General features: G+C 39.9%; 1 protein-coding gene and 1 long non-coding RNA gene across 2 annotated transcripts; one reads left to right on the plus strand and one right to left on the minus strand.

Annotated features, from left to right (window-relative positions):
* Positions 1-154: 154 nt before the first annotated feature.
* On the minus strand, positions 155-27,283 carry LOC116619323 (WD repeat-containing protein 36). Its single transcript, XM_048726052.1, has 24 exons — positions 27,115-27,283; positions 26,195-26,222; positions 26,022-26,122; positions 25,084-25,198; positions 24,549-24,681; positions 24,036-24,090; positions 23,830-23,962; positions 23,341-23,516; positions 22,954-23,074; positions 22,688-22,753; positions 22,522-22,602; positions 22,294-22,442; positions 21,972-22,086; positions 21,776-21,858; positions 21,563-21,645; positions 21,207-21,315; positions 20,807-20,886; positions 20,120-20,227; positions 19,685-19,796; positions 19,154-19,324; positions 18,147-18,266; positions 17,457-17,547; positions 1,513-1,700; positions 155-1,005 (listed from the first exon to the last, which is right to left on the minus strand). The coding sequence occupies exons 1-24, from the start codon at positions 27,256-27,258 to the stop codon at positions 856-858; spliced, it is 2,712 nt and encodes a 903-aa protein (XP_048582009.1). The 5' UTR covers positions 27,259-27,283; the 3' UTR covers positions 155-855.
* Positions 3,988-9,238, plus strand: LOC116619325. The gene is made up of 3 exons (XR_004296641.2): positions 3,988-4,692; positions 7,024-7,212; positions 8,111-9,238. It is a non-coding gene; the product is annotated as an uncharacterized LOC116619325 (long non-coding RNA).
* Positions 27,284-27,334: the final 51 nt, after the last annotated feature.

Below are 27,334 nucleotides of genomic sequence, written 5' to 3' on the forward strand. Positions count from 1 at the left end.
TTTCTATTTATTGAATTTTCTAAGAACTGAGTAGTGTCGAGGCTAGGGGAATAATATAAAGAATACATTTGTAAAGATAAAACGGTCCCCTCCTGAAACAAAAAGTAAATTGGTCTTTTGTGAATAAGGAATACAACATAACATTATTAAGATATTAACGGTTGAATGCATTAGTTTATAACCCAGAGAAGATACAAGAATGGTTAAGTTTCGTTTTCTATCCACCTCTTACACAAATGACAGGAAATCTGTTATTGTGGGCCGGCGCTAAACCCAAATAGAGCATTTTAACTTAGATGTTCGATAACCGAAAATCCCGAGGCCAAGGAGAGGTTTAAGGCGTGTTTTCCCTCCCCCTTCCCACGACCAAAAGGTCTACTTTTACTGTCGAATCCGTTGTATATCGACCCGCGTTTTCAAAACACGATTTGTTTTGATTTTCTGTTCTGTCAGTAAAACCATTCTGAGCCAATCAGAGGCTCGCTTTGTGCATTTCCCTGGCTCTGGACGAAAACCAGACAGTGTCGCGACAGAAAGCCAGGAAACTGCACTAGGCGAGCGATGGCAAGAATCTGATTGGCTTAGAATAATTTGACTGGCAAAACAGAAAATCCCAAAAGACAAAAGCAAATCGATGTTTTGAAAATGCGGCGTCGCGATATAACGGATTCGACAATCCTTCTTGCGGCTGAGCACAAAAATCACACATGTTAGTAATCTTTTCGTAAATTCGCACCCTCCAGCAAAACCTCTAGTCACGAGCTTGTGTTGGTGTCGGCTTTCTATTTTTGTTTGCCGCCGTCCAAGCTAAAACTCTCCGTTGTGAGAGTAGAGACAAGAATGCCGGCGAAAAAGTTATATCAAGGCACTCTTATAGTAGCTAACTAAGCAAAGCCCCTGATTAATGAGATCTCTCAGCTTTGTCCAAGTGTGCTCGTGCTGTGCTTGCAGCTGACGGGCCGCGCGTACCAATTCTGGATGCTCCATTATGAGGCTTCCATGAAGCTGGGGACGGAATCAAGAACGGCCGTTATAGGTACACTTGGTTAGGACAAAATAGACTAAACCTGTCGCTATAGCTACACACGGCTATATAGCTACAATAAGACTTCATAGTAAAACAAATAGCGTACAGTTACTGCACATAGCTTAAAACGTTTTGCACTAAAATAACGAAGACGCCGACAGATACACAAGTATTCAGATAAAACCAGGACAACTGTAGCTGAATTGCTACAAAAATTCCTTTTTACAATATTTTTGCACTCGGAATTCAATATATCGTAACCGAAAGTGCTTCACGGGTAGCGTAAAAATGAACCGATCCTGGAATCTGAAAGCCACGGTAATATAAACAAGAATTCTACAGCTTTTGAAGCATGTTTTTATCATTATTTTTTGCTTATTCATTTCATATCTATGAAGCACTGCGGATTACGATAAGTGAAATCTCCGAGTGCAATCTTATTTGAATTAAATGTATATAGAAACGAGAAGCGTGATCATACCAACCTTTAGGAATAGCGCCATATAGGCTTCGACAAGCTCAAAGTCTCTCTTGGTCGCCATGTGGGTAGAGAGGAACTCCATGAACTGCTGCATGAGGGCTATAGTGCCGCCAGACTCGGGAGAGACCAGGCGCAGCTCGGCGTCTATGGCGGATGGACCCATCGCCTTAAGCGAGCTCATAAGGGGATCATCTGTTAACAGAAAACAGAGGCACGTAAGCGACACGTCAATACATGGCGGAAGGAAACAAAGAGATGGGTAAATATATGTGTGACGTACCCAAAGAGATGGGTGAATATATGTGGGACGTACTGAAAGAGATGGGTGAATATATGTGGGACGTACTCAAAGAGATGGGTGGATATATGGACGGTCTGAAAGAGATGGGTGAATATATGGGGGACGGTCTGACAGAGACGGGTGAATATATGGGGGACGGGGTTTTGATTTGATATTCTACAATATCCTACAAAATGATTTCGAACGCATTTAAAACATTTTATCTGCCTGTTTAAAGACAGAGCAACATGTTTAGACTTCACCTGTAACACGGCGAAGCCACGTTATGGTCTAAACGATTCGTTTTGCGCATGCTGCGTTGCGGTATGGGCGCGTGTCGCTCTGCACAAGCCTGGATTTACAAGACCCTTTCTTTCTGGATTTACAAGCCATGAGTGCTCAACTCCAAAGCTCGAAATAATCGATTTGTAAGATTTTTCGATTGGTCGGTTTGTAAAATGACAATCGGAAATTGCATTTTACGCCGATCTTACCGACCTTCACACGAAAACCTCCTTTCTTTTATGTTATTTCCTTTAGGAAAAGTTGTCTTCAAACTCCCTGTGTTATTACAATTTCCCGCCATATGATTTTGCAAAGCGCGACAATTTCAAGTTTGCTGAAATTTTATTTGCGACAAAAAAGGTAGCAAATCGTCTCCTTATACGGGGAATAAAGGCAAATCACTCGAGGAATTTACCTGCATAATGTATCTTTATTCAAGAGTAGTATTTTAGTGAATATATCTTACTGTCTGTGGAGAATTCATGAAAGAAAACATCTCCACGATCAATTCGAGTGGAAAGCGACGATCAATTGGGACTAAATTATTTCACACAATTTTTGGTAAAAATTCAGAGGATGTCTATAATTGGAAGTTCTGCATTTGTAAACGATAAAAAGTATTGTGTGGAAATACAAACTGGATTTCACTGAATGGTCATTGCGATCAAAATCTTCACGAACATCAGCGAAACTCTCAGAAGCAACTGTTGAAGAAAGGCAAACAAAGTTGGAAATTATATTGAGGAAAAATAAATAAATAAGATAAGTAAACTTAAGTATGTAATAAAACTCACTGTTTGAATATAACTATTGAAACTCATCCTTGCAGAAAAGTGGCAACAAATTCCTATAACAGTGTTGTTGATTTTTTCGAGTGAGTCGTCGGTCCGGAAAACTTTTTGTAACGACCGAGATCAATACAGCAGGATCCGGACCGCTCAACAGCCAATCAGGGTGCGCCATTCCCCGGAAGTGTTTTTTGCCATATAATAAAGATGGGTGAATATATGGAGACACACACAGTGTGAAGAGTGACACACAGATTCATAGTCTGCAAGCTTGTAATTTGTTTATTCGCTTCGTGAAGACAAAGCTGCTATGTTTAATAGTTTTTAAAATAGTATAGCAAATTACACAATTATGACAATTACACGCAGGCCTTTTAAACATGGTGTCTTTGAACTCCCCATGTCTTTTATAGATTTTTCCCTTGCTACACATAACATCTACCTATAAGATGCCATTCATGGCCTCAAAGTAGTTAATAATCCAATAAATTCATTCATCCTATGCGACATGTGCTGTGCTCGTTCGCGAAGGAAACAACAGTAGTAAAAAATAAAGAATATTGAGTATAATTACAATATTTCTTGACATACAAAATAACTAGCCCTGAGCGAAGGTGAGGGAACAAATACTCCACACACCCTTGGGGCAAGGAGGAAAAATTGAAATATAAAGGTGAATAAATAAGAAATGTAAAGAACTCTCCCTGGTTCAAGTTGGTTTGATGAAAAAGCGCCAACTGACTCTTGCGAAAGCCAAGAGGGGGGGTCTAGGGATTGGCCAATGTGCACCCCCAGCTCGTAATGACGTCACCGGAAGTGAAATATATATTGTCACCAGTTCACTTCCGAAGGTCCGACGCAAACCTCAACCGTTAAAAGAAAAAAGAATCTATTAGAATCTGAGATATTTAACATGCCATCCGCTCTAAATTATCAATCATATCCTCGAAGAAACTTGCAATATACACACTGCTTTCAATATTGTGAAATATTTTTCGCGTTTTCCGTTAAAAATCATCGGGGATTGTAACGTAATCGACCGGAAGTAAACTGGTCACAATGCGGCTTTAATTGTCACGCACTAAGGCAAATGTCCCCGTATATTTACTACTAAACAGCTAAATATAGATAAGAGAGCTTGAAGTAACAGAGAGGACCATTATTCGAGAGCAAATAACGAAGAGGGCGAAGAATCATAAAAACATCTAACTGCTACATCACACACTCGCAAACAGGGAACTTTCTAAAAGATTTTTGCTAGTGGTTCAATCTCCTCTTTCTCGGAATAGCTGGCAGTAAAATTTAAAGTCCTCGAAAGGTTCGCTTGGAACGCCGCTTAATTCTAAACAGGTGGCCGTTTCATCTGGCGCACGATTCTCGTCAATCTCCGAATGATTCGAAAATACTCTTTCTAATATCACCATCGAATTCCGCTTGTTCTTCCAAAATACCCTTTCTTCTTTTAATAAATCGATTCAAATTACAGTCTTTGTCGTTTTAAGAGGTGGTTGGAATCCTTTCATTCTGCTTTTTGCTTCCTTTGAACTGTTTGTATTTCAAATGTTCTTCAACGAACTGTAGTCTATCGGACTAGTCACTCTGTCTGTCGAACTAGTTCCTTCGCCTGTGTTTCCGCAGACGTAAGATTTAGAAAACGCCATTTGATCAGTGATTGTTGCATTTCGATACGATAATGGTTTTATGCTCACGGTTGCTCACTGTGCTGTCATTTGATTGGTGGAGATTGCGATCCGAAACTTTTCAAAAATCATCTCCATCTCAGTTAGGCTCAGATCGACGGTTTCATCGCACAAGAAGTATCGCACTGAAGGTAAGTCATCGCATTATTTTTCTAAATTATTCTTCGATAACTACTCTATACAATTTAGTATGAGTTCCTAGCCATATCTCTGGACCGATAGATGCTTTAAGGCGCGATATCGAACATTATCACTGATATTGAGATTAGGATATTATCATTGTTTTCCTCTAATTACATGCTATTAGATAGTGGTTAGACCCCTTTCCTCTCCTCTTCCCTCGATATTGTGATATCATCGGAGATCATCTTATTATAATCTACAGTACTAGCTGTCTATCTATGGCTATCTATGGAAATTCCTTCGTCCTCTCTGCTGGATCCTCGATATTGTGATATTATCGGAGATTATCTTATTAGAATCTACTAGATGTCTATTTAGAAACCCCTCTTTCCTTCTGATGAACCCTCGATATTGTGATATTATTGGAGATTATCTTATTAGAATCTACTAGATGTCTATGTAGATACCCTCCTTCCCTCTGCTTTACCCCTCGATATTGTGATATTATCGGAGATTATCTTATTAGAATCTACTAGATGTCTATTTAGATCCTCTCCTTTTATCTGTTTACCCCTTGATATTGCGATATTATCGGAGATTATCTTATTAAGAATCTACTAGATATCTATAGAGATTCCTTCGTCCTCTCTGCTGGACCCTCGATATTGTGATATTATTGGAGATTATCTTATTAGAATCTATTAGATATCTATTTAGAAACCCCCCTTTCCTTCCGATGAACCCTTGATATTGTGATATTTTCGGAGATAATCTTATTATAATCTGCTAGATGTCTATTTAGATACCCTCCTTCCCTCTGCTGGACCCTCGATATTGTGATACTATCGGAGATTATCTTATTAGAATCTACTAGATGTCTAAGAGATTCCTTCGTCCTATCTGCTGGACCCCTCTATATTATCGGATATTCGACTACAAAATCTACTGTGACTGTCACGTTTGTAGAACGAGCATATATGTGATATTATCTGATATTGTCAAGTCATGAGATGCAATAATCAAGGTTCAACACAGCAGTTCTAACGTTATAGTAACTGATATATATCAGTAACTAGCTGGACTTTCTATGTGTAAATCTTGTGATATTATCTGATATTATCAAGTCATGAGATGCAATTATGTAGGTTCAACATGGCGGTTCTAAGGGCGTAAGATCTGATAAGTATCAGAAATTAGATTTGTGAGCTTTGTTATAATATCGACTAAATATCTGATACTAGAACCCTGTAAAAGAATTCCTGATTTATATTCGAATTTAGATGAGTGATAAATATCGTATAAATATCAAAGTGCCAGAAAAGTTCGATATCGCGCCTTTTTGATGCTTTTGATACTTCGGTAGGGGCATACTCGCAACACTACGAGGAGGCCATTTTTAATATCTAAGCTTTTTAGCAAGTTGGGTTTAACAAGAACCTGCTCTATAAGATTGATAACTGCTTGTATTTTATTTTCTGCACAAACAACGACAAAAGTGTGATTGAAAATCAATTGATGAACGAGTGGAAGGTATCTGGTACTGAATCACAGGGTTCCAACATATTATTTAGATACTGACCAAAAAGGAACAAAAAAATGGCAGCAACGCAAACTGTTGTCAGTGGGGCTCTTATATAAGCAAAAATTGGATCGTTATAAAGGGTCCTCTATAATAAGTTCACATCCTTGTTGTTGTTATTTCCATAAACATTGTATTGGTTGGCAGACTATAGGCCCTTGCATAAAAAGATAACTGTTTTGTTTAAGCATATTTACCAATACGGCAGCATTATGGTATTTCTAAATAAAATCTATACATGTTAAAGTCAGGGAATGTATATATTTTTTTAATCTACAGGCCAGTGTTCCATTAACATCATTTCACTCTGACCATGACCAGATAGCTGGTTGATAAACTGTTGTTTATCAACCAGCAAATATATCAAGGAGTCGGAGAAAAAAATGTGACAACAACTTGGAACAGCTCGGCTTATATACATTTAGGTGTGATATATTTGTCAATAGATGCAAAATGGTCCATGTAAATGGGTGGCCAAGAAGCAAAGCTAAATAAATCAATAATAATGACTTGACAAAAACCTTTAGAGAAAGATAATATGAAAGCAAAAGAAACACTAAACTGTTATTTCATTTTTTGGCTTAAAATGCTTTCTGCATAAAGCAAGGGATTGTCTTTTGCTGCAATTTTATTTTCTAGGGATTTGTGTTGACAACCCCATCAGTGATATCAAATGGTGAATGACGATTCTTTATTAACAGCCCCCTGGGTATTCCAAAGTAACTGTAAGAATTACGACTCTTTATTATTAAAATTATAGATGCCTAGCCTCACTGATGAGCAAATAACGTGACTTGCCCATAGCCACAACAAGACAGCAGAAACAGAATGGCAGCCAGGGTGGCAAGCTGTTTTCAGTGGATAGTAATATACACACTTGCCCAAAAGAGTGAAGCCTCAGCTAAATGGCAGGAATCTTGCTGCAGGATGTTTGCGTCAAGGAAACCAGGTAAAAGCATTTCATACTTGCATAAACAACAGACTTTCATTTACTGTAAAAGGATGCTATAATTTAAAAGGCCTATGTATTTATTAGGCAGAGATCTACTAACAAGTTTCAAAGGCCTGCCTCATATTTTCCAATCTTCAATAACAAAAAGTATCATTATAGCATTGAAAAATAGACAAAAACAATAATGATTGTAAAAAAATGTTTTTTTTCTAGAAAAAAATGGATATATGCTCAGAATTCCTTAATTATCTCCTGTGTACATAAAAATGACTGTATCAAATTGAGGACACTTTTTTCATTAGTTTTTTCGACAGTAATCTAATTTCTGTTTATTTAGAAGGTGGTTTCATAGCATGGTGGGACTCCCATAAAAGCAAACAGGGATGAGTGATTGTCAGCAAAATCAATTTTAACTCTTTGAGTGTGGTCAACAGCCATTTTTTTCAATTCTTGATAGATTGGAGTGGTCCATGCAATTTGTAACCTTATAAGTGCTTAAAAGCACGAAAAAACATTTTTTTCAGTTTTTCCTGATTTTCTTTGATACTGCACATCTCTTTTCTGAGAACTTTCATGGCCAGTTATTCTATTAGGATATCATGATCCACTAGTGTGGGGACCCCTTAGGGATAACAAAGGTGGAATAATTTTTGAATACCCCATAAGGGATAGCGGTTGGTAGGATTTTATAACCTTAAAGACAGAGTGATCACCTCTGTCTACAACATTTTTTTCATCGAAAGTACTTATGTCACAATTCAAGCTCACATAATAAGTTTATACGATGTGAAGACACACAGTCATTCGAGGTCGGAGGATACGCTCAAACCTAGCTCCCGTTAATTATTACCAATAAAAAGAGTTTAATTATATTGGTTCTAAAAACGTTTTTTAGATGTTGCTTCGCGAGACACGACGCAGATGTATTTTTCCCAGAACCAACCCAAGAAGATCAGCGGCAGAGACTCAAGCATCTGTCACGCAATTCCCGTCACGTGACTAGCATTTTCACTTTCCAACTACTGAAGCCTGAAGCACCTGAACTCTAACATTAGCTAGCTAATGATGATAGGCAACTTGCACTAACTTTGATCACATAACTTTTTGGGTGCCAAAGTAGCGCGCACTCCGGCTGTTGGCGCGAATTAACAACAAAAAAGCAACTTATCCAGCTCTTACGGATCAGCCAAAAGGTTTTCGTGTGTCAGATTTATTTATTTGTTTATTTCCGTATGTCGTTCCCTGCGATTATCACGGCTAGCGCGTCAGCGTTGCTCGTTCGCCAGCGATATAAGCAGCTCGAAATGCGTCACACTTCTGATTCTTCCAGTAAGTTTCCTTGCTCTGATTCTCCTCGTAAAATTATTTAATGCTCCTCATAAATTTATCTTGTTTTGATGTTCTCTGTCAATTACCTTGGTCTGTTGGTACGAGAAGCATCAGAGAGCGTGGTAAATTTACGAGAAGCATCAGAGAGCATGGTAAATTTACGAGAAGTATCAGAGAGCATGGTAAATTTACGAGAAGCATCAGAGAGCGTGGTAAATCTACGAGAAGCATCAGAGAGCATGGTAAATTTACGAGAAGCATCAGAGAGCGTGGTAAATTTACGAGAAGCATCAGAGAGCATGGTAAATCTACGAGAAGCATCAGAGAGCGTGGTAAGTTTACGGAGAGCATCAGAGAGCGTGGTAAGTTTACGAGAAGCATCAGAGAGCGTGGTAAGTTTACGGAGAGCATCAGAGAGCGTGGTAAATTCACGGAGAGGCTCAGAGAGAACGGTATATTTACGGAGAGCATCAGAGAGCGTGGTTATTTTACGAAGAGCACAGAGAGCATGGTAACTTTGCGGAGAGCACTAGAGAGCATGGTAAATTTACGGGGAGCATCAGAGAGCATGGTAAATTTACGGAGAGCATCGGAGAGTAGTTGTGGGTGCTTTTTTTGGAGTAGCAAGGATAAAATTTATATAAATAATATGTATACATTATGGTCTTCTTGAATAAAAGTTGATAAAGTAGAACATGTCCAGTTTGAGTCAATGGTTTTATAACAAACCCTTCAAGCGGTCGATAAGTCCATTATGCTTAATATAGATATCAAGCGGTGACAACACGTCATCAAATTAACCATATAGCTACAGAAATGACTGTTTATATTCAACCAGGTCAAGAGACTGCAAGTAATCGTCCATTTCGTCGACAAGTTTCGTCTAGTTATTCGCAGATTGTCGTAATGGACCATGATTAAACAGAATGAGACTGTTTTTTATCTCGAAAAAGTTCAAATGGACAAGACCATAGAATGGTTATATCCGTGCTTTTTTGAAATAAGCGTATCGATAAAAAATGGATAGGGTAATTTAAGAAAACTCCCGTAAAAGTGTAGGCGTACTAGCACATTATTTCTCGTAAATGACCAGATCTTATATCAAGGTACAAATACCGCTAACCACAAATTTAGAAAAAGGGCCGAAGAAGGCAAATGATGCATGTTTTTCTATCATTTTATACCGTTACTAAGAAAATATCACGTAAGTGCAGATTTTGATTTTATGTTGTTGCTGTCTTTCTGATTCATCGAAATTATTTAATTGATCTAAGTCACTGCTACCGTGGTCCGCAGCCCGCGGTCCGCAGTGAAGCCGTTTGTACATATTTATAGAACGAAGTATCAAATAATAAGTCTAAGTAATCTAAGTCACTGCTACCGTGGTCCGCGGTCCGCAGTGAAGCCTTCTTTGCATATTTATAGAACGAAGTATTAAATTATAAATCTAACTGATCTAAGTCACTGCTACCGTGGTCCGCGGTCCGCTGTGAAGCCGTCTTTAGATATTTATAGAACGAAGTATCAAATAATAAGTCTAAGTAATCTAAGTCATTGCTACCGTGGTCCGCGGTCCGCGGTCCGCGGTCCGCTGTGAAGCCGTCTTTGCATATTTATAGAACGAAGTATTAAATAATAAGTTTTATTAATCTAAGTCACTGCTACCGTGGTCCGCGGTCCGTAGTGTAGCCGTCTGTGCATATTTATAGAACGAAGTATTAAATTATAAATCTAACTGATCTAAGTCACTGCTACAGTTGTCCGCAGTCCGCGGTCCGCTGTGAAGCCGTCTTTGCATATTTATAGAACGAAGTATCAAATAATAAGTCTAAGTAATCTAAGTCATTGCTACCGTGGTCCGCGGTCCGCGGTCCGCAGTGAAGCCGTCTTTGCATATTTATAGAACGAAGTATCAAATAATAAGTCTTAGTAATCTAAGTCACTGCTACCGTGGTCCGCTGTCCGTAGTGTAGCCGTCTGTGCATATTTATAGAACGAAGTATTAAATTATAAATCTAACTGATCTAAGTCACTGCTACAGTTGTCCGCAGTCCGCAGTGAAGCCGTCTTTGCATATTTATAGAACGAAGTATCAAATAATAAGTCTTAGTAATCTAAGTCACTGCTACCGTGGTCCGCTGTCCGCTGTGAAGCCGTCTTTGCATATTTATAGAACGAAGTATTAAATTATAAATCTAACTGATCTAAGTCATTGCTACAGTGGTCCGCGGTCCGCAGTGAAGCCGTCTTTGCATATTTATAGAACGAAGTATCAAATAATAAGTTTATTAATCTAAGTCACTGCTACCGTGGTCCGCGGTCCGCAGTGAAGCCGTCTTTGCATATTTATAGAACAAAGTAACAAATAATAAGTTTTATTAATCTAAGTCACTGCTACCGTGGTCCGCAGTCCGCAGTGAAGCCGTCTTTGCATATTTATAGAACGAAGTATCAAATAATAAGTTTTATTAATCTAAGTCACTGCTACCGTGGTCCGCGGTCCGCAGTGTAGCCGTCTTTGCATATTTGCGGACCGCGGACCAACCAATTTCGGATTATGGACGAATTAGTAGTCTTTGACTGCGGACCGCGGACTGCGGACTGCGAACCAACATGACATATCCGATTATAATTTAATTGTGCAATGATGGATACTTTATATTAATTAAGTAGTTCTGGACTGCGGACCGTGGACCGATGAAATTTAGAGGCTTTAAAATGTGGACGGGTATTCTGAAGTTTAGCCGCCCTCTTAACTTCCGACAAGTTGGCAGCTAATTATAATAACTTGTATAACTTTTAAAATTAGTATATTTTGTTATTTTGCGTTACTTGCCGCGTGACAAACCGGTCGTTTTATTTCTCGATCTCTGCTCAACTGAGTTTCACGACATCTGCGAAGGCTACTTTGAATATCTACCCCATACAAGTTTTTTCAAGATGCAAAAAAAAAAAATGTAATTATTTGCGGTATTCACAAGATTGTTGTTCTTTCTTTTGTTATCATTACGTAATCATGATCACGAATCATTATTTATTCGCTTCGTAGCGTTGCGTCTTCACTTGACTCCTTCCAACAAACCTATAAGTTTCTACTTTGTACGAAGGTTTATTTTAAACAATTAGTCGATTAGTTAGAATGTCTCCTGATTTATAATCAATTTATAATTTGTAGTTGTAGTTTACAAACCGCCTGTTAATAAAAGGTTTGCTGGCTGGCTCTCCTCCTAATTCAATGTCATATTGTTATCTAGAAAGTAAATGTTTTCTATTCGGTTGAGCGCAGCGAATTAGAAAAGGGACAGCTGCCTTACGGCTGAAAATATTTTAAAAGTTTTGCTCGAACAATAGCGTGGTATGGTCATCATTAGTCATGCAAACGAAAACTGAACTCCGTTTTGCCTATTTATAGAGTCCGTAAGGCTCTTTTGTGCGACAGTTCTTCGAAGCAAATTAAGAAAAAAAACTTTTCCTGTCAAACCTTTCTGAAAACGTTTGCTATAGATTTAATTGCAGCTCCCAAGAGCTGCGTACTGACCTATCTGTGTTCTACAAAGGAGTTCTTTTGTCTCTATTCTTCTCGTTCTTTGTGTCGAGGTGCGGATATTGTTCATTTGCCCAATCAAATTGCAGCTTGTAAGAGCTCCGTACTGACCCATAGATTTCAACAGGATTCTAGAAATGTTTTTAAGGTGCGATTTTCCTTGCTACAACTAACACCTTTTTATTTATAATATGTCGCTAAAACCCCTCTATGTTGTCTAGATTTCCCTTGCTACAAATAAAGCCTTCATATAAGATGTCACTAAATCACCTCTATCCCATCACCATGCCCATCGCTACAGGGTATAAATAACTTTTTGCTATTTACCTTACAAGACTTTACATCGCTTTGTTCAAGGGAAAGAATAAGTATCGACTTAATTCTTCCAGTCCAAATAACTAAAACTAACAGCGCCAAAACACAAACTGGGAGAGTACACACTACTAATGTATGTACTGCAGTGTGGACGAGCACATTGACGAGGCCTAACCAAACGCCGTAACATACGATGATCACTAGAAATAGGATTCTTTGCTTAGGAAGAAAACAAATGTAGGCGAAGTTTGCTAGCAAACAGCCAGCGAGCAGGTCTTCTATGCCAAAGGTGAGCAAGCCGGAGCGGAGTGGAAGGAGGAGTACGCAGTGTGGATTCCATGGCATGATAGAAGCCTCTTTCCAGCATTTCACGCTATCAACTTCGTACCATGCTTTCAACAAATGTACACAAAAATACGTCAGCCCGATCAAAATCACAGCCCCAGCGAATTGCAATTTTGTACAGAGGCGCGAAAATATCTGGGACAAAGCGAGGCATATAAACACCATTGATATGTTGTTGACGACCCAAGAATAGCGTGGTGCTGCGAACAAGACGGCGTTTAGCGCGACTTCGACCACTACCAGTGCGACAAGCGGGTACAGGTCACCCGGCAAACAGGAGTGCAAGGCTAGCGCTATGGCCAGAAACACTATGAAATGTATAACGAAAACCAACGCCACTTGTTCGTCGACAAAGGCTAGAATAATCAAGGCCAGCAGGTAGAAAAAAGCGACCACCGTTGTCCACAAAGCCCCACTATGTTGCATGGGAGCCCCGCTTTTTTGGCGACCCCATTCTCCAAACACGGCGCAGATATAAGACACGGCTGACGAGAAGCAGGAGATGACAGCAAAGTTGATGACATTGAATTGAGGGGGTTCCATGATGAGACTCGACTCGACAGTCCGCTAAACAACCGATCTCACTCACGCATATACCTCAAAAGCTGCTGATGCGAACTATGAAGTCAAAGCACTTACAAAAGAGAACAATAATAGAGTGATTGTAGATGTCCTGTCTGTCACGTGTAGTGTGTCAGGGTTTGCCTTGCCGGGACCTCGCGTCCGTTAGCAAACCCCTCGTCACGTCGTGACGGAAGCCCCTAAATAAATAAATAAACAAACTAAATACGTATGAATTCTGTGCGTGCGTATTCAAGCGATCACATCACGACTTCTGTATAGAAACAGGTTCAAAGAGATAGTTAGAGAGCTTAGACTATTTACATGTCGCAATGCTATAAGTACGGGAAACATTCAACCAAATGTCAATTGCAGTTTTTCCAAACATAACAATTGATGCCATATATTACTTTTATTATTTAGTTTTGTCGGGTATGGCTGATGGCCAATGTAAAACATTGTTAGCTAGTTTTGGTGTGATAACAAAAAAAAAGAAGAAATAACCATATAACCAAATCGCCAGAACAGCGTGATTAATAAAAGTCCCTAAAACTTTGACCATAAAGAACGAAAGACTGTATTTCTGTGAGATGCTTTCACATCTTGCGTGACGTTGCTAGGGAAGCAGGTGGCCATAGAAAATTATTCCGTGACGTTTTCTACAGCCTGCTACTTCACTTCACTTCACTTTAATAAATTGCGCAACCTATTGTACAATATGCCAGTGCGCTGCGCAGTGCCGAGTCTAAAGCCCAGCGTGGAAGGCCTCTGGGCAGCCTCTCATGTCAATTACAGACTGTGGAAGGTTGTTCCACAGTCTCAGTGCACGGGGCAAAAAACTATATTTACATATGTGAGTTCTAGCGTTAGGAATAGTATAGAATTCAGAGTGTTGAGTGCGGGGCAAGGCGCGAGAGGGTTTCCTCAGATCTTCGAGTGGCAGGATAGAGGCATTATTTAGGCCACTGTTTAGGAGCACCAATGATGAGGTGCGCCTGCGGTCTTCGAGTGGCTGCCAACCCAGTTCGGAAAGGTGGCGCGTCATTGTGCCGGGTTCGAAGGAGAAGTAGTCTGCCGTAACAAAGCTTGCTGCTTGCCTCTGGACTTTCTCGATCTCGATGATGAGCTTGCTGGTATGCGGGTCCCAGATAGCACTTGCATATTCCAACAGCGGCCTAACGCGGCCAACGTAGGCTGCTTCCTTCGCTTTCGTGTCGCAAAAGTGCAGGTTCCGCCTAAGTAGGCCTAGGATCTTGTTTGTCTTGCTCACTGCTTCAGCAACATGTCTGTTCCATCGAAGGTACCTTGTTATTGTGACTCCGAGGTCCAGGGCCACACCTTCTAGATAGTACAGGTGGTTGTTGTTTCTGGTCTTCCTTGAGATGCGGATCATGTTACACTTGGTTGCTTGGAAGCTCATGGACCACTGGTCAGCCCAGGACGCGAGTCTCGATATGTCTAGCTGTAGCGAGTCGGAGTTTAATCCCGAAACGCCAGAGAGCCGACTAGCAGGCTATAGAAAACGTCACGAAATAAAACTAGTGGTTACCCGTTAAAAAATTCACAAAAGGAATTATTTGTTGTACAAAATTATTTAAGGTATATTTAAATCATTCAATGTATTGGGGTTCCTGATGCTTAGGGGAATAGTATGTGTCGTAAACATTATTTAACACATTGACCCCTCAACCGGCCTGTACCGGCTTTGGGAAGTACCCACAACCCAAAAAATTCATAAATGCAAACTAAACACAACAAGATGAAGATACTCAGGCATCAGTCTAAGGGATAAATGGTCTTGAAGATATGCATCCAACCAAGGTGTTGGCAACTACTCTTAAGCCAAATAATAGCACAGGTTCTTTGACAAATTTCAAATCGAACAAGGAGAGAAAAGCAGAATCACCCCTCTCAATAAAACGTTCAAAATACAACACAAGGGAGAGAGATCAGCAAACACAGCTCAAGACACAAATAGATACCTTTATTCTGATCCTCCAGGTTCATTTCCATGGCCTCAAAACACAATGTCCACTTCTTGAAGGCTTGTAAAACCATGAAGATGCCTTTACGGATTGAAAAGCATTCTGGGATATCCAGGGAAAAATTCACCAGGGGAGGGCCAGTCAACACTCCTCTCCCCAAAGTCAGATGGTTTTTTATAAGTCTTTTCACCCCGAAGCCAAACAAATCAATTCCAGGTCATACAGACCAAGAATAGCAGTGTAAACAATTTTGGAATCAATTTGGTTTCAGAAAAGAAAGCATTTAGGAGAGCTGTGGTGATTCATTAGAAAATTATTTTCTCATCCAGGCAAAGCCAAACAAGAAAAAATCATCATGAATCCACCTTTGCTTGCAAATATCCATAAGCAAAGCACTCAATTATGCCCCAAAAGACTTCATGATGTCCTGAGACACTCTCCTAATATGCTCATAGCTGTATTTTTTATGAAAAATACAAGCAACCATCAACTTGTGCTCGCTTCAGCACAACGACGAGGGATTAAAAGTGGGGACCGCAAAGCACTGTTGGAAAGCTTGGATACCGCTGACTAGGTGCAGCTGTGTTTGACTTTGACGGGCTGTATAAAACTCAGAATAGGGGGGGGAGGTATCTGTTTTCAGTCTGTTTTTTGTAAATTCATCTCAAAAATAGCCAGGAGTCAATGGGTTAAACAAATGCCTCCCTTTTGAGTCCCCAATAAATTTATCTCATATTTAATTTACCTTAAATAAATGTGAAAAGGCGCTTTCCATAAAATACCGCCCATATTTTAGTATTTCACCTTTTCCTATATCCGTATTGGGAACCTTGTGTATGATAATTTGGCGGGGGAATCGGAACCGCGGCGATAATAGAATCTAATCCCTCAGAAACTTATCAGAAACTAAAAACGTAGCCTGCTAGCCGGCTCTCCAGTGGGTTAATTCGTAAATTTCTGTTTTGGGGTATCGGGATTCCTGTGGCGACCAACCCCCCCCCCCCCCCCCCCACCACTTTTTTTGCGCCACGGGGATCCTGAATAACGAAATAACACAGGAGACACGGCTCGCAGGATACTAAAAACGGTCAGGCTAGTAAAATAATAAAAATTCCTTTTTAACGAGTAAAATTAGCTAGAATCGATGAAAAGGCGTGATATAAATATGGTTTCCTGAATTCTTGTCTTGTATCTGGTTTCGACGCTTGCAAATTTCTATGCAATACACAATACACAAGCAAATAGATATAATATGCATTTCTTAAACGTTTCTATATCGGTGATTTAGCGCTTAATTATCGCTAAGTTTTCTCAAACAGAAAACGTCTACTTTTGTTTTTTTAGGCGCCGAGATAATGAATTTTGTCGACGGTGAAGACCACCAAGTGGAAGTCACGCTTGGATAACGCGCTTGCAAGTCATGCCAGCTACCCCAATAAGTAATTAACTGCGCTACTGGAATACATTTAAATCATCCGAAAGATTTTTTTAACGAAATCCATAGAGATTTGCATCATATTACAGTATAAATCGACTCAATGAAAAATACGGTTTAACGAATTTGGATCTGTTTGTACACATAGAAGGGAGACAAGAATTTTTTTTTTAATATAAAGTGTGACTGAACGAGTTTTTTCTTAAATAGAAAGCCTTAACCTATCAAAAAGTATACGGATGGACGACCCCTAACACGGATTCGTTTTAATCCGTATACTTTTTGATACGTTTAGGCCTTCCGTCTACACTAACACGCGCGCTGGATCCAGCGAATCCGGATACCTATGAAAACGCCTTCGGAAGTGAATCAAAATGAACCCGTATACTTTTGTTCCGTAGTGTGGACGGTCGAATCCGTATCAAACTGAAAGCGATGGCGCCATATCGCAGGCGCGCACCGCTTTGAGCATGCGCATATCATAAAAATGACGTCACCCAGTACCTTTCAGCGTTTTCAAACGTTTGAATCCGTGTTAGTGTGGACGGCAGGATCCAGGCGAACACGCTGCGAAAACGGTAGTGTGGACGCGAATCAAGTGATGCGTTTTCGGCGAAACGAATCCGGATACTTTTGAATCCGTGTTAGTGTGGACGACCCCTTAATTGGGAATGTTTTCATTTCAATAAAAAGAATTGTAAACAGGTTAATTATTCAAACGACTTACAGTCACCAGAAGATGAGCACTTGTCGAGCATTTTCTGGAATTCTGTTTGAGGCTGCAATCGTCTCAGCTGGATCAACTTGGATTGTGACACCTAAATGCACAACAACATCAACTACTACCGCAAATATCGTACAATAATAGGTCATACCACCATCAACGACTACCGCAAATATCGTACAATAATAGGTAATACCACCATCAACGACTACCGCAAATATCGTACAATAATAGGTCACACCACCATCAACGACTACCGCAAATATCGTACAATAAGAGGTCACACCAACATCAACGACTACCGCAAATATCGTACAATAACAGGTCACAACACCATCAACAACTTTCGCAAACATTGTACATTAATAGGTCACAACACCATCAAAGACTACCGCAAATAACGAACAATTATAGGTCACACCACCATCAACGACTACTGCAAATATCGTACAATAATAGGTCACACTACCATTAACGACTACCTCAAATATCGTACAATAACAGGTCACACCACCATCAACGACAATCGCAAATATCGTACCATAACAGGTCACACCACCATCAACTTTATTAATAGTTCTCGAGAGGGGTGGTCAAATAGGTACACATGGGGCGGTATGATGGCGGCTACACTAACGGCGGTGACCACTTCTAGAGTTGTGAAATACGGTGAGTGAGGTGAATAACGGTTACCTCCTCGTCAGCCACATCTTTCTCTTCTGCTACAAACTTCGGTACCAGTCCCGGCTCCGTGGGAAGAAAAAACGGCGCCGATTTTGGAGGTTTGGGAGGTTGCTTCGGTCGATTTCTTTGCTATTTGATGAGAATACAACACAAACGATGAAGAGTATCTACTTATGGGCGTAACTACAAAGCTGCCAGCTGCAGTGTCTGTACGCGTTGTACCTTGAATAGTATTATTCCATAGCATGTGACTGTCTGAACGTCATCGAAGGGGATCGTGTAAGTCGTGAAGGGGATCGTGTAAGTCGTGAAGGGGATCGTGTAAGTCGTGAAGGGGATCATGTAAGTCGTGAAGGGGATCGTGTAAGTCGTGAAGGGGATCGTGTAAGTCGTGAAGGGGATCGTGTAAGTCGTGAAGGGGATCATGTAAGTCGTGAAGGGGATCGTGTAAGTCGTGAAGGGGATCGTGTAAGTCGTGAAGGGGATCGTGTAGGTCGTGAAGGGGATCGTGTAAGTCGTGAAGGGGATCGTGTAAGTCGTGAAGGGGATCGTGTAAGTCGTGAAGGGGATCATGTAAGTCGTGAAGGGGATCGTGTAAGTCGTGAAGGGGATCATGTAAGTCGTGAAGGGGATCGTGTAGGTCGTGAAGGGGATCGTGTAAGTCGTGAAGGGGATCGTGTAAGTCGTGAAGGGGATCGTGTAAGTCGTGAAGGGGATCGTGTAAGTCATGAAGGGGATCGTGTAAGTCGTGAAGGGGATCGTGTAGGTCGTGAAGGGGATCGTGTAAGTCGTGAAGGGGATCGTGTAAGTCGTGAAGGGGATCGTGTAAGTCGTGAAGGGGATCGTGTAAGTCGTGAAGGGGATGATGTAAGTCGTGAAGGGGATCATGTAAGTCGTGAAGGGGATCGTGTAAGTCGTGAAGGGGATCGTGTAAGTGTTGAATTTCACGTCATTGTGCGATACTGTCACGTCACTCTAGCAGGGGATCGTGTAAGTCATAACAATTATTTGTATACCTTGATGATTTCCAGGCTGGTGAGGTTACGCCATCGTGACTGGGGCAGGAGGGACATTGTGATCAGTTCGTTAGAGAGCTGGTCAGGCGACTTGAACTCCTCCGTTCGGGATTCCTGTGTTTCCCCCATGTCTGTAACCTCGCCACTTGTGCGCGTCTCTAAGATGGCATCGACAAAGAAAGGGTAGAATCAGTAGAATAGTTGGGAACCAAACATGACTAGATTGAAATCTCTAAGACAGTGGGGAATTGTTAGAACAGTTTTAAATTTTAAAAAGAACTTTTGGGTGGCTCTAGATTATCAAACTCTATTCTCGATGCTTTGTTAGCAGGATCTTTAGCTCTCCAGTGAAAAATCATAGCAAATTAAAACCCCTTTTAAAATCTACCAACGCCCACGGCAACCGCCAATCCAACTCAACACGAACAACTTAAGAATGTCCGCGGAAAATAACTTAGGGGTCCTTGACTAATATTTTCAGGAATAATGATAGGCAAGTTTGTAGTACTGGGAATACTGTCTGAGAGTACCTGACATCTCCTCGGTTTCTCCACCACTTGTCACTGGAAGTTGTACAAGAGAAGGCTCGAAGGTGGACGGGAGAGGGACTAGGGCTACATGGCCATATAAGGTCTTGTTCGACCTGCAAATGGGAGAGGCGACGGTTTAATTCAACAGTGTAAGTACCAGTTTAAACGCGGTTCTTTTCATGTACGTTTCAAATGCAAATGAACCAATTCAATTGTTTTATGTACATTTGCTTGAAAAGAGCGGCGCTTGTCCTACGCCTTACAATGCTTATGATATTAAATATCATAATAAATAAAATAATCATATCTCGGGACACAGGGCATTGTGGACGTCAGAGCAGAGAGTAGATTTATTTTCATGCTTGTTTTTCGCCTTGTTCCCACCGACCTCAATGCTATTGGTGGCTAGAATAAACATCATTATGACATGGCTTACCATAAGTAAACTCCTAAGTCGTCAACGTGCGAGGTTGCTAAATATTCCCCTGTGGGGGAGAGGGTGAGGCTAGTTACAGGTGAGGCCACAAGGAAGCAATCAATCAACCTATGGAAAAAGGTCACACATTATAAAATCGTGATTCAAAGCGTCCTTCACAAGCGTCTCGTCGTAATGCTTTCGGCTCTATCGAGGTATCCAATATCAGGGCTTCCATTGGTGAACCCAGTCTTCCTCTCATACATACTACACAGGAGTCCCAAACATAGGAGATACATGCCTGTGGAGGAGACTATCTACTTCAGATGGGTGATTAAATAACAGATGATAAGGAAAGCAGATGTGAAAAAACCCCTACATTGGGAACTGGCATTCCTCGTGACTTGGATGACTTACTGTATGGTAGTCATGTCAGGTGACTCTACCCACTCAATTGTGGGACGTCAAAGAACCTCCAAAGAAGGCAGAGTTCATCTTCAGAATCTTATTAACATTTCAGCAAAACCATGGGTATCAACATACTAACATTATCTCATTCATGCAAACTTCGTGGAAGCACAGTGCGCCTTAAAAGGCTGTCTTGATAAGACACCAATATAATTTAAACTCAGAGCACTTCAGCATAGAGTGCATTTCTGGCTAGTGTAAGCCCTTATTTCTTTGCATTCCTGAGAAGTTATGTCTCACCTAGCAGCAGGCAGGTCCCATGTTCTGATTGTAGAATCCATGGATGAACTTATCAGCCATCGGCCATCCGGACTGAAGGACTAGAAAAGGAGTGTAACATGATTATCATCATTAACTATGTAAGCACAGACTAGAAAACAAATTATGTAAAGTAACACGTGAGCTTTTTAACGGGTTATTCGACTGTTAGTATTCAATCAGGATATTTTCTGAGAGATATACAGTAGTTTTTTTTATAATAACAGAAAAAGAGTTGTGACAGTCACTGAGCAATCATCTCTCCTCTCCTGGTGTATAATGTTACCCGATAGGAAATGATATAAGATATCAAGCATTGGCATTAGGCAGATATAAAAAAAATGTTAATAAAAATTCCTACAACTGTAAACAAAAGGCCTACCACATCAGTGATTCTGTTGGCATGCCCTGTGAAGGTCCTCACGATTCTATGCATCTCAATATCAGCAATGTGGATGGAAAAATCTTCACACACAACAGCAGCCAAGGAGCTGAAAAAATCATTAGTTATCACAAGTTAATCAGGGTCCAGTTTTCATTTTCGCAAGCTTGCCCAAGTTTGCATGGAAACATGCTTCAAGTTCTTTTGTTTGGAAATTGGGTGGTTTTTTTTCCAAATTGCTATTTGCTAATTGCTATTATTTGACAGCACTTTAGTTTCAGTACCCCAGTAAGCATTAGAATTAAACCCTGTAAACTATGCATATGAAATATTGCATCATTATCATATAAACTTACCTTTCTCTGTGGATTTCCAATCCTGTCATCAATGCTTCAAATGAAAGCTTACTTAGGAGTTTTCGCTTTGTAAAGCTCCAAAACTATTAAAAAAGAAGTATGTCAACATTAAGGAAAAAAACGACTCCTGGAAGCTAAAAAAAATTTAAGAGAAATCAACAAGTATGTCCATACACATGTTTAATATCTGAGCATGTATATATCAATGTTTACCCGAAGTTGGGAATCTGCACCAGCTGACAACAGCTGCTGATTGACGCCATCGATGGCCACTCCTCTTACACACCCTTTATGAGCTGACAGATAACAACAACAACAAACGATAGGAATTATAAGAAATTGATGTTTCGCTTTACAGAAAATGTATAAAAAATAGTGTGTATTCTGACGTAGAAGAAACTGGATGTACCTCTAGGGTTACCGTAGGATGCTCTGTGGTTCCCGGACTGTATATTGAAGGAGTCCACATGCCCTTTGGAGTCGCCAATGATGGCAAAGTTACCACAAGAGCTGATAGTCACAGCCTGTAAAGACATCATGGATGATTGATCAACTTTTTTGTAGAGACACAGGCTGTTGAGAGCTTTTAGAACAGGGTGGTTTCCCCCTCAAGGGTATTTGATTTTCTTACATAACAGGGGACCTTTGAAGTGGGATGTGTTTTCTGGATCCCCCTGACAATGTGCCTGGAGAGGGTGAAATAGGAAAAGCAGTTAATCACTGTGACATACAGTAATAGATGTGTTGTCTCCGTCCTTGTTCCCCCTTGTCTCCAGTGTGTGCTTGCCAAGAGCTTTCTTCTGGAACCACCAAGATCTTGCTTGTTTGTTCCCTTGGTGACAAGTCACAATGTTCTCCCAGTCGCTATTGCGTGTTGTCTCTGGTGAGGTATAAGATACCAAACATAATGAGATTTCTCAAATTGGCAGGCTGGATAAAGAGAATAATGTGAAACCAACCTGCAGCAAAGTCAGTGATTGGTGTTAGCTTCAGCTCTTCAACCTTTATCCCAGAATTTTTAGCTTTTTTGGCTAACGACCCTATGGGAAAGAGATGCAAATACATGTATATCACTTTATGTGTGAACTTTATATCATTGTTTATATTATAGTTATTTATCTTTACCTTGAGACAGCTCACAACTTCTTGCATCATTTGCTGTAGAGATATGACGAAACGTCCTGTCCAAACCTTTAAAAGAGATAAATTATTCTGGTAAAAGGATCCAGACGTGTACCCAGGATTGCCTGAATGGGGGGAGGAAGGGGGTGAAGTCATATAGTCTGAAATAGAAGACCAAATATACACATTTACAATCTTTGTCACCCTTGCCTGATACAGTATGTACAGTAACTGTGGTAAATACAATAGACATGAGTCAACTGTCTGACCTGCACTTAAAATGTCAGATCCCTTATGTCCATAGAAACGTATCTTGGTAGGAGGAGCACTGTGACCAGATCTTGACCTCAGCAAACGACCACTACCATCAGGCTGGTCAAAAATCCATAACTGGGACAAAAAAACAAGTTTCACAATCAAACAATATCCTATCAGAAGGGGGAGAACTCTTTCTATTCTATTATCAAGTTTGAACATTCATTCCACTTATCCAAAAAGCCCTCACCCCTTCTTCCCTTTTTTTCATTTGTATAACCACAACCATTGCCCAAAAGAAAAAGATTCTAAAGAGTAGAGGGGGTAAAGGAGAAGTGCATACTTTTTATGTTCTTTTGTGTTTTCACACACTGAACTCCTTAAAAATCTCAGTAACATACCTTGAGAGCATTGTCTGGACCATTTGTAGCAAGCAAGGGCTGTGAGGGAAGGAACTTCAAGCCACATACAGACCCATCATGGGCGTCAATCAGGGTACTCCTCAACTTACGCCCCTCTAAGTCCCACAGAGCTATATTCCCAGAAGGGCTTGCTGTAGCCATGACTGGATTGCCATCTTAGAAGAAAAGAAAGTGTGTCAAACTCTCTGCCCATTGCTACAGTAGGGTACTGTACTTTATATAGCACATTGTATGATAGAAGCAGGAGTAGGTTTGACGTAGTAAAATATTTTATTCAGGGAAGAAGGGACTGGTACAGGCTTTGACAAATACTGTGGCTAAAGAACATATATGTCTGTATGTCTACAGTAATAAATAGCGAGGCAGCCCACCCCACTCCCCCTGTGTTAGTATGGTAGGGCACGCCCAGCCAGTTATTGGCAGAAAAGCTGTGAAGGAATCCCCTACTGACATATTACAATGCTGTACCTGTTCTGAATGCAATGGCAGTGACCGGACCCCAATCTTGCTGGAATGTCATGACCGTCTCGTCAACTTTCAAGTTGTGAATAACTATTTTACCACTTTGCAAGCCAACTGCTACAACATCTATAGCTGGCGCCTGGAGACAAATAAACCTCAGGAATAAGTATAAGCTTCAGGAATTCAATGTTTATTTTCGTGTGTATTTTCACCTGTTCTACAGCTGTGATAGGACAAGACCATCCTTCAAATGAGTAGATCATTTTGCTAAGTGAAAAAAAAGAAAGAAACAAGACTATTCAGTGTACATAACAAATCCTTTACCAATTTCAATAGTTAAAGGTTTGTCAAGCATTTGAACATCATGTAGCTCAATATAAAGAACTAGACACAAATGCAGTAAAATAACCTACAAAATAAGTACACCTAAATGTGGATATTTTTGTGCTACATTAATATTTCCATTTTTTCAAGCAAAATCATGTACACTGTATTACACAAAAACAAAAACACAGCAGAAATGTATTGTTAGAAGACTCTCAAGTACTTAGAATTTAAAGAGCTTTCTGAAAATATCCCTGTTTACAGTAAAACGCCTAAAACAGAAGGTTTGAAAACATGGTGCTGTTCTGTTCTCCTTCATCAACACAGGTGAAAATCAAGTCACTGTATTCACTTTTCCAACACTAACAAATAATATCACATTCACAGTTGCATTATCATACTTTGTCTTGATGTTCCAGATCTGCATGGACCCTTGCTTGCTGCACAGAAGGATCTTGTTCAGATATGTACTGGGGTGCATCAGACATGTGATGTGGAATGTTTTGGAGTCAAATCCGACTTCCAGATACAATTCTAAATAAAGCAAATGATAATTTACTTAATGAAGAGAAGGAAAAACGAAATCAAAGCCATCATGAGCAGCTTTTAAAGTACATGACTTTCTTCATATCAATTCCCTACCTTCATAGTGGTTTACAGTCAGAGCATTTTTGAAGCCATCTACTTATGTACAATACATTGGTCAAACTTTTTATTTGTCAAAACAAAGCAACTTGCATCTGATTGATTAATAACAAAGTTGTTGGGTGGTAAACAGTTGGAAAATGTTGGGAATTTTAGTTGCTTGCTTACCCCAGCATTAGACTCTTAACCACCGAAAGATTCATTACCAAGTTGTTTATTAGTTTATTAGTTCTTGATGATCACAGTTCTTGTCTAAGAGTATAGAAGACCAACAAAAGGCAGTTACTGTACCTGTTGTCTTGATGTCCCACACCTTCAAACTACTACCCTCATCAACAGATATGAGATGCGCACCAAATGTCAACAAGCAGTGAACATCTTTATCATGACCAACAAATGATGCAACCTGCAAAAACCAAATGATTAAAATACAAACCAAGTATAAAACCAACAAGTTTAACCTGTGAAATTTAAATTCAGTTGATCTGAATTGAGTAACACAAAACCTCATGCAAACGAGATGTTCAGCACAGTAGTAGACTACAGTCAGACAGTAGTTTATAGGATATATGAAAGATAAAATGAAACAGCAAAATTTTCATTAGATAAAAGTCTCAACATCACAGACACATTTTGGAGTACATCTGTACTTATGGTTCAAAGTAGGCCACCAAACAACCACAAGTGTGACTTTTTTTCCAGAATGCAATCATAGAATATAACTGAGTTGCAAACACACAACCATCAAACTTCTGGAAATTGAGGTTACTCGAGTTAAGCAGCACTTGCGAATACACTCACATAACGTTTGGTACCTGGGCTCGCCCCAGAGAGGTGTTTGGATGGACATATTGTATTACACATTCAGTGTGAGGTTTTGTCTATACCCACCCCCCATGGAGGGATTTTTTTACCCTACTCACCCCACAGAATTTCTAATCCAGGGGGTCAAAACTTTGTAACTGTTTGACATCCTGGAACAAAATCGACCCCCTAGAAATGGCCTTTGGCTTTGAGACACCCCACCCTCTGGAATTTCAATTTCATTCCCTCTGTAGGGGAAAGGGGGGGGTATGGATGTTTTCTGGAATTACACAATGTAAATGATTGATACCTTTTTCAATTTTTTTTTCTATATGTGTGATTAGTTTTTTATAGTCTCACACAAGAAAACCTCAAATTTGTATCATTTAATCTCATAAAGTTTCTAGCCTATAATAACTACATACTGTTTTGCCTCTGTGCCACATCTTGATTTCTTGACCACATGCCGTTATCACAAAGTGCTTGTAAGTCGTAAGACAGGATACCTCCTCATCGTTCAATTGACCTGGAGTGATGTCAGAGAATTATCAAGCAATGTACATGATAATAACATATAAAAAATTAATTCTATACTCACCAACAAATAGTAAATTCAGCTTGGCACACTGGAAAATAAAACAAAATATGCTCAATTATCTTACATTTTATCTCTAAGATGAATAAAAACCTGATGTGTCACATCAAAATCAGAATCTCTCACAAACAGCAGTGGGGATTAACAGTTGGATTTCAACCACATGAAATACAGATATTTCAAGGGAATCATATACATACATGTAAATCATCTTGAATCAGTCAATCCAACGGGTAGTGGAAAATATTAACCATTGGATGATTTTCTTTAAATAAATAGATGGGATATTTACCACCCTGGGAACATTACTACCCTGATCCCTTCTAGTCATTATTAATCAAACATGACAATAATGAGAATGATAGAAATATTTAATTTTACTAAATTCGCTAGGTAAACTGTCACAAATTCTAACATATTTGCACTTTCAATGTATTTACTAGCTTGTTATGTAGAAATTGAGTTGCTTCCCTTTGGCACTGTATTCTGTAGTATAAATGGTTGTCTATAAATTCAATTGAATTCACTCTTTTTGTTAAAGATGTCTATAAACACTAATAAATATAAGTTAAATTCATATGACTGTCAATTCGCACATTTTTCTATGGATTTTTTTGTTAATGATCGTATAAAAACGCAGATTAAAGTACATTTTTCGCCTTTGAATGACGAAAGGCGCGAATGACTGTCGGATCTTTGCGATTGAATGTTACTTGCGATGTAAATATCGCTAACGAAATTTGTGTTCACGCAAATGAGCGCTTTATGACGAAAATGAATGTATATTCGCGTTATTGATCGTAAATTGCCGCAAATGAATGTAGATTTCCTGGTAATGAACAGCAAAAGGTGTATATGGCCAAATACTGTAATAACCCACGTGCACGTGGTCAACTTCGAACAACAATTATATAGTCACTCACGTTATAAACATGGAATGCCGATCCAACCGCAGTCACTACTAGATTCTCTGTTCCCTGAGACTGCACGGCTAGAGGGACGTGGTTCGCGATGTATCCCAAGGCACGAAAAGGAGAAAACAACTGACTGCCTATTACTGCCGCCATCTTGAAAACATATCATCTCCGCTGACCAGTAAGGTGAGAGGCTCATGATATCGACACAGGAAACCCAAAATCAACG

The sequence above is a fragment of the Nematostella vectensis genome, chromosome 1 (genome assembly GCF_932526225.1).
Source record: "Nematostella vectensis chromosome 1, jaNemVect1.1, whole genome shotgun sequence".
NCBI classification, from domain to species: Eukaryota; Metazoa; Cnidaria; class Anthozoa; order Actiniaria; family Edwardsiidae; genus Nematostella; species Nematostella vectensis.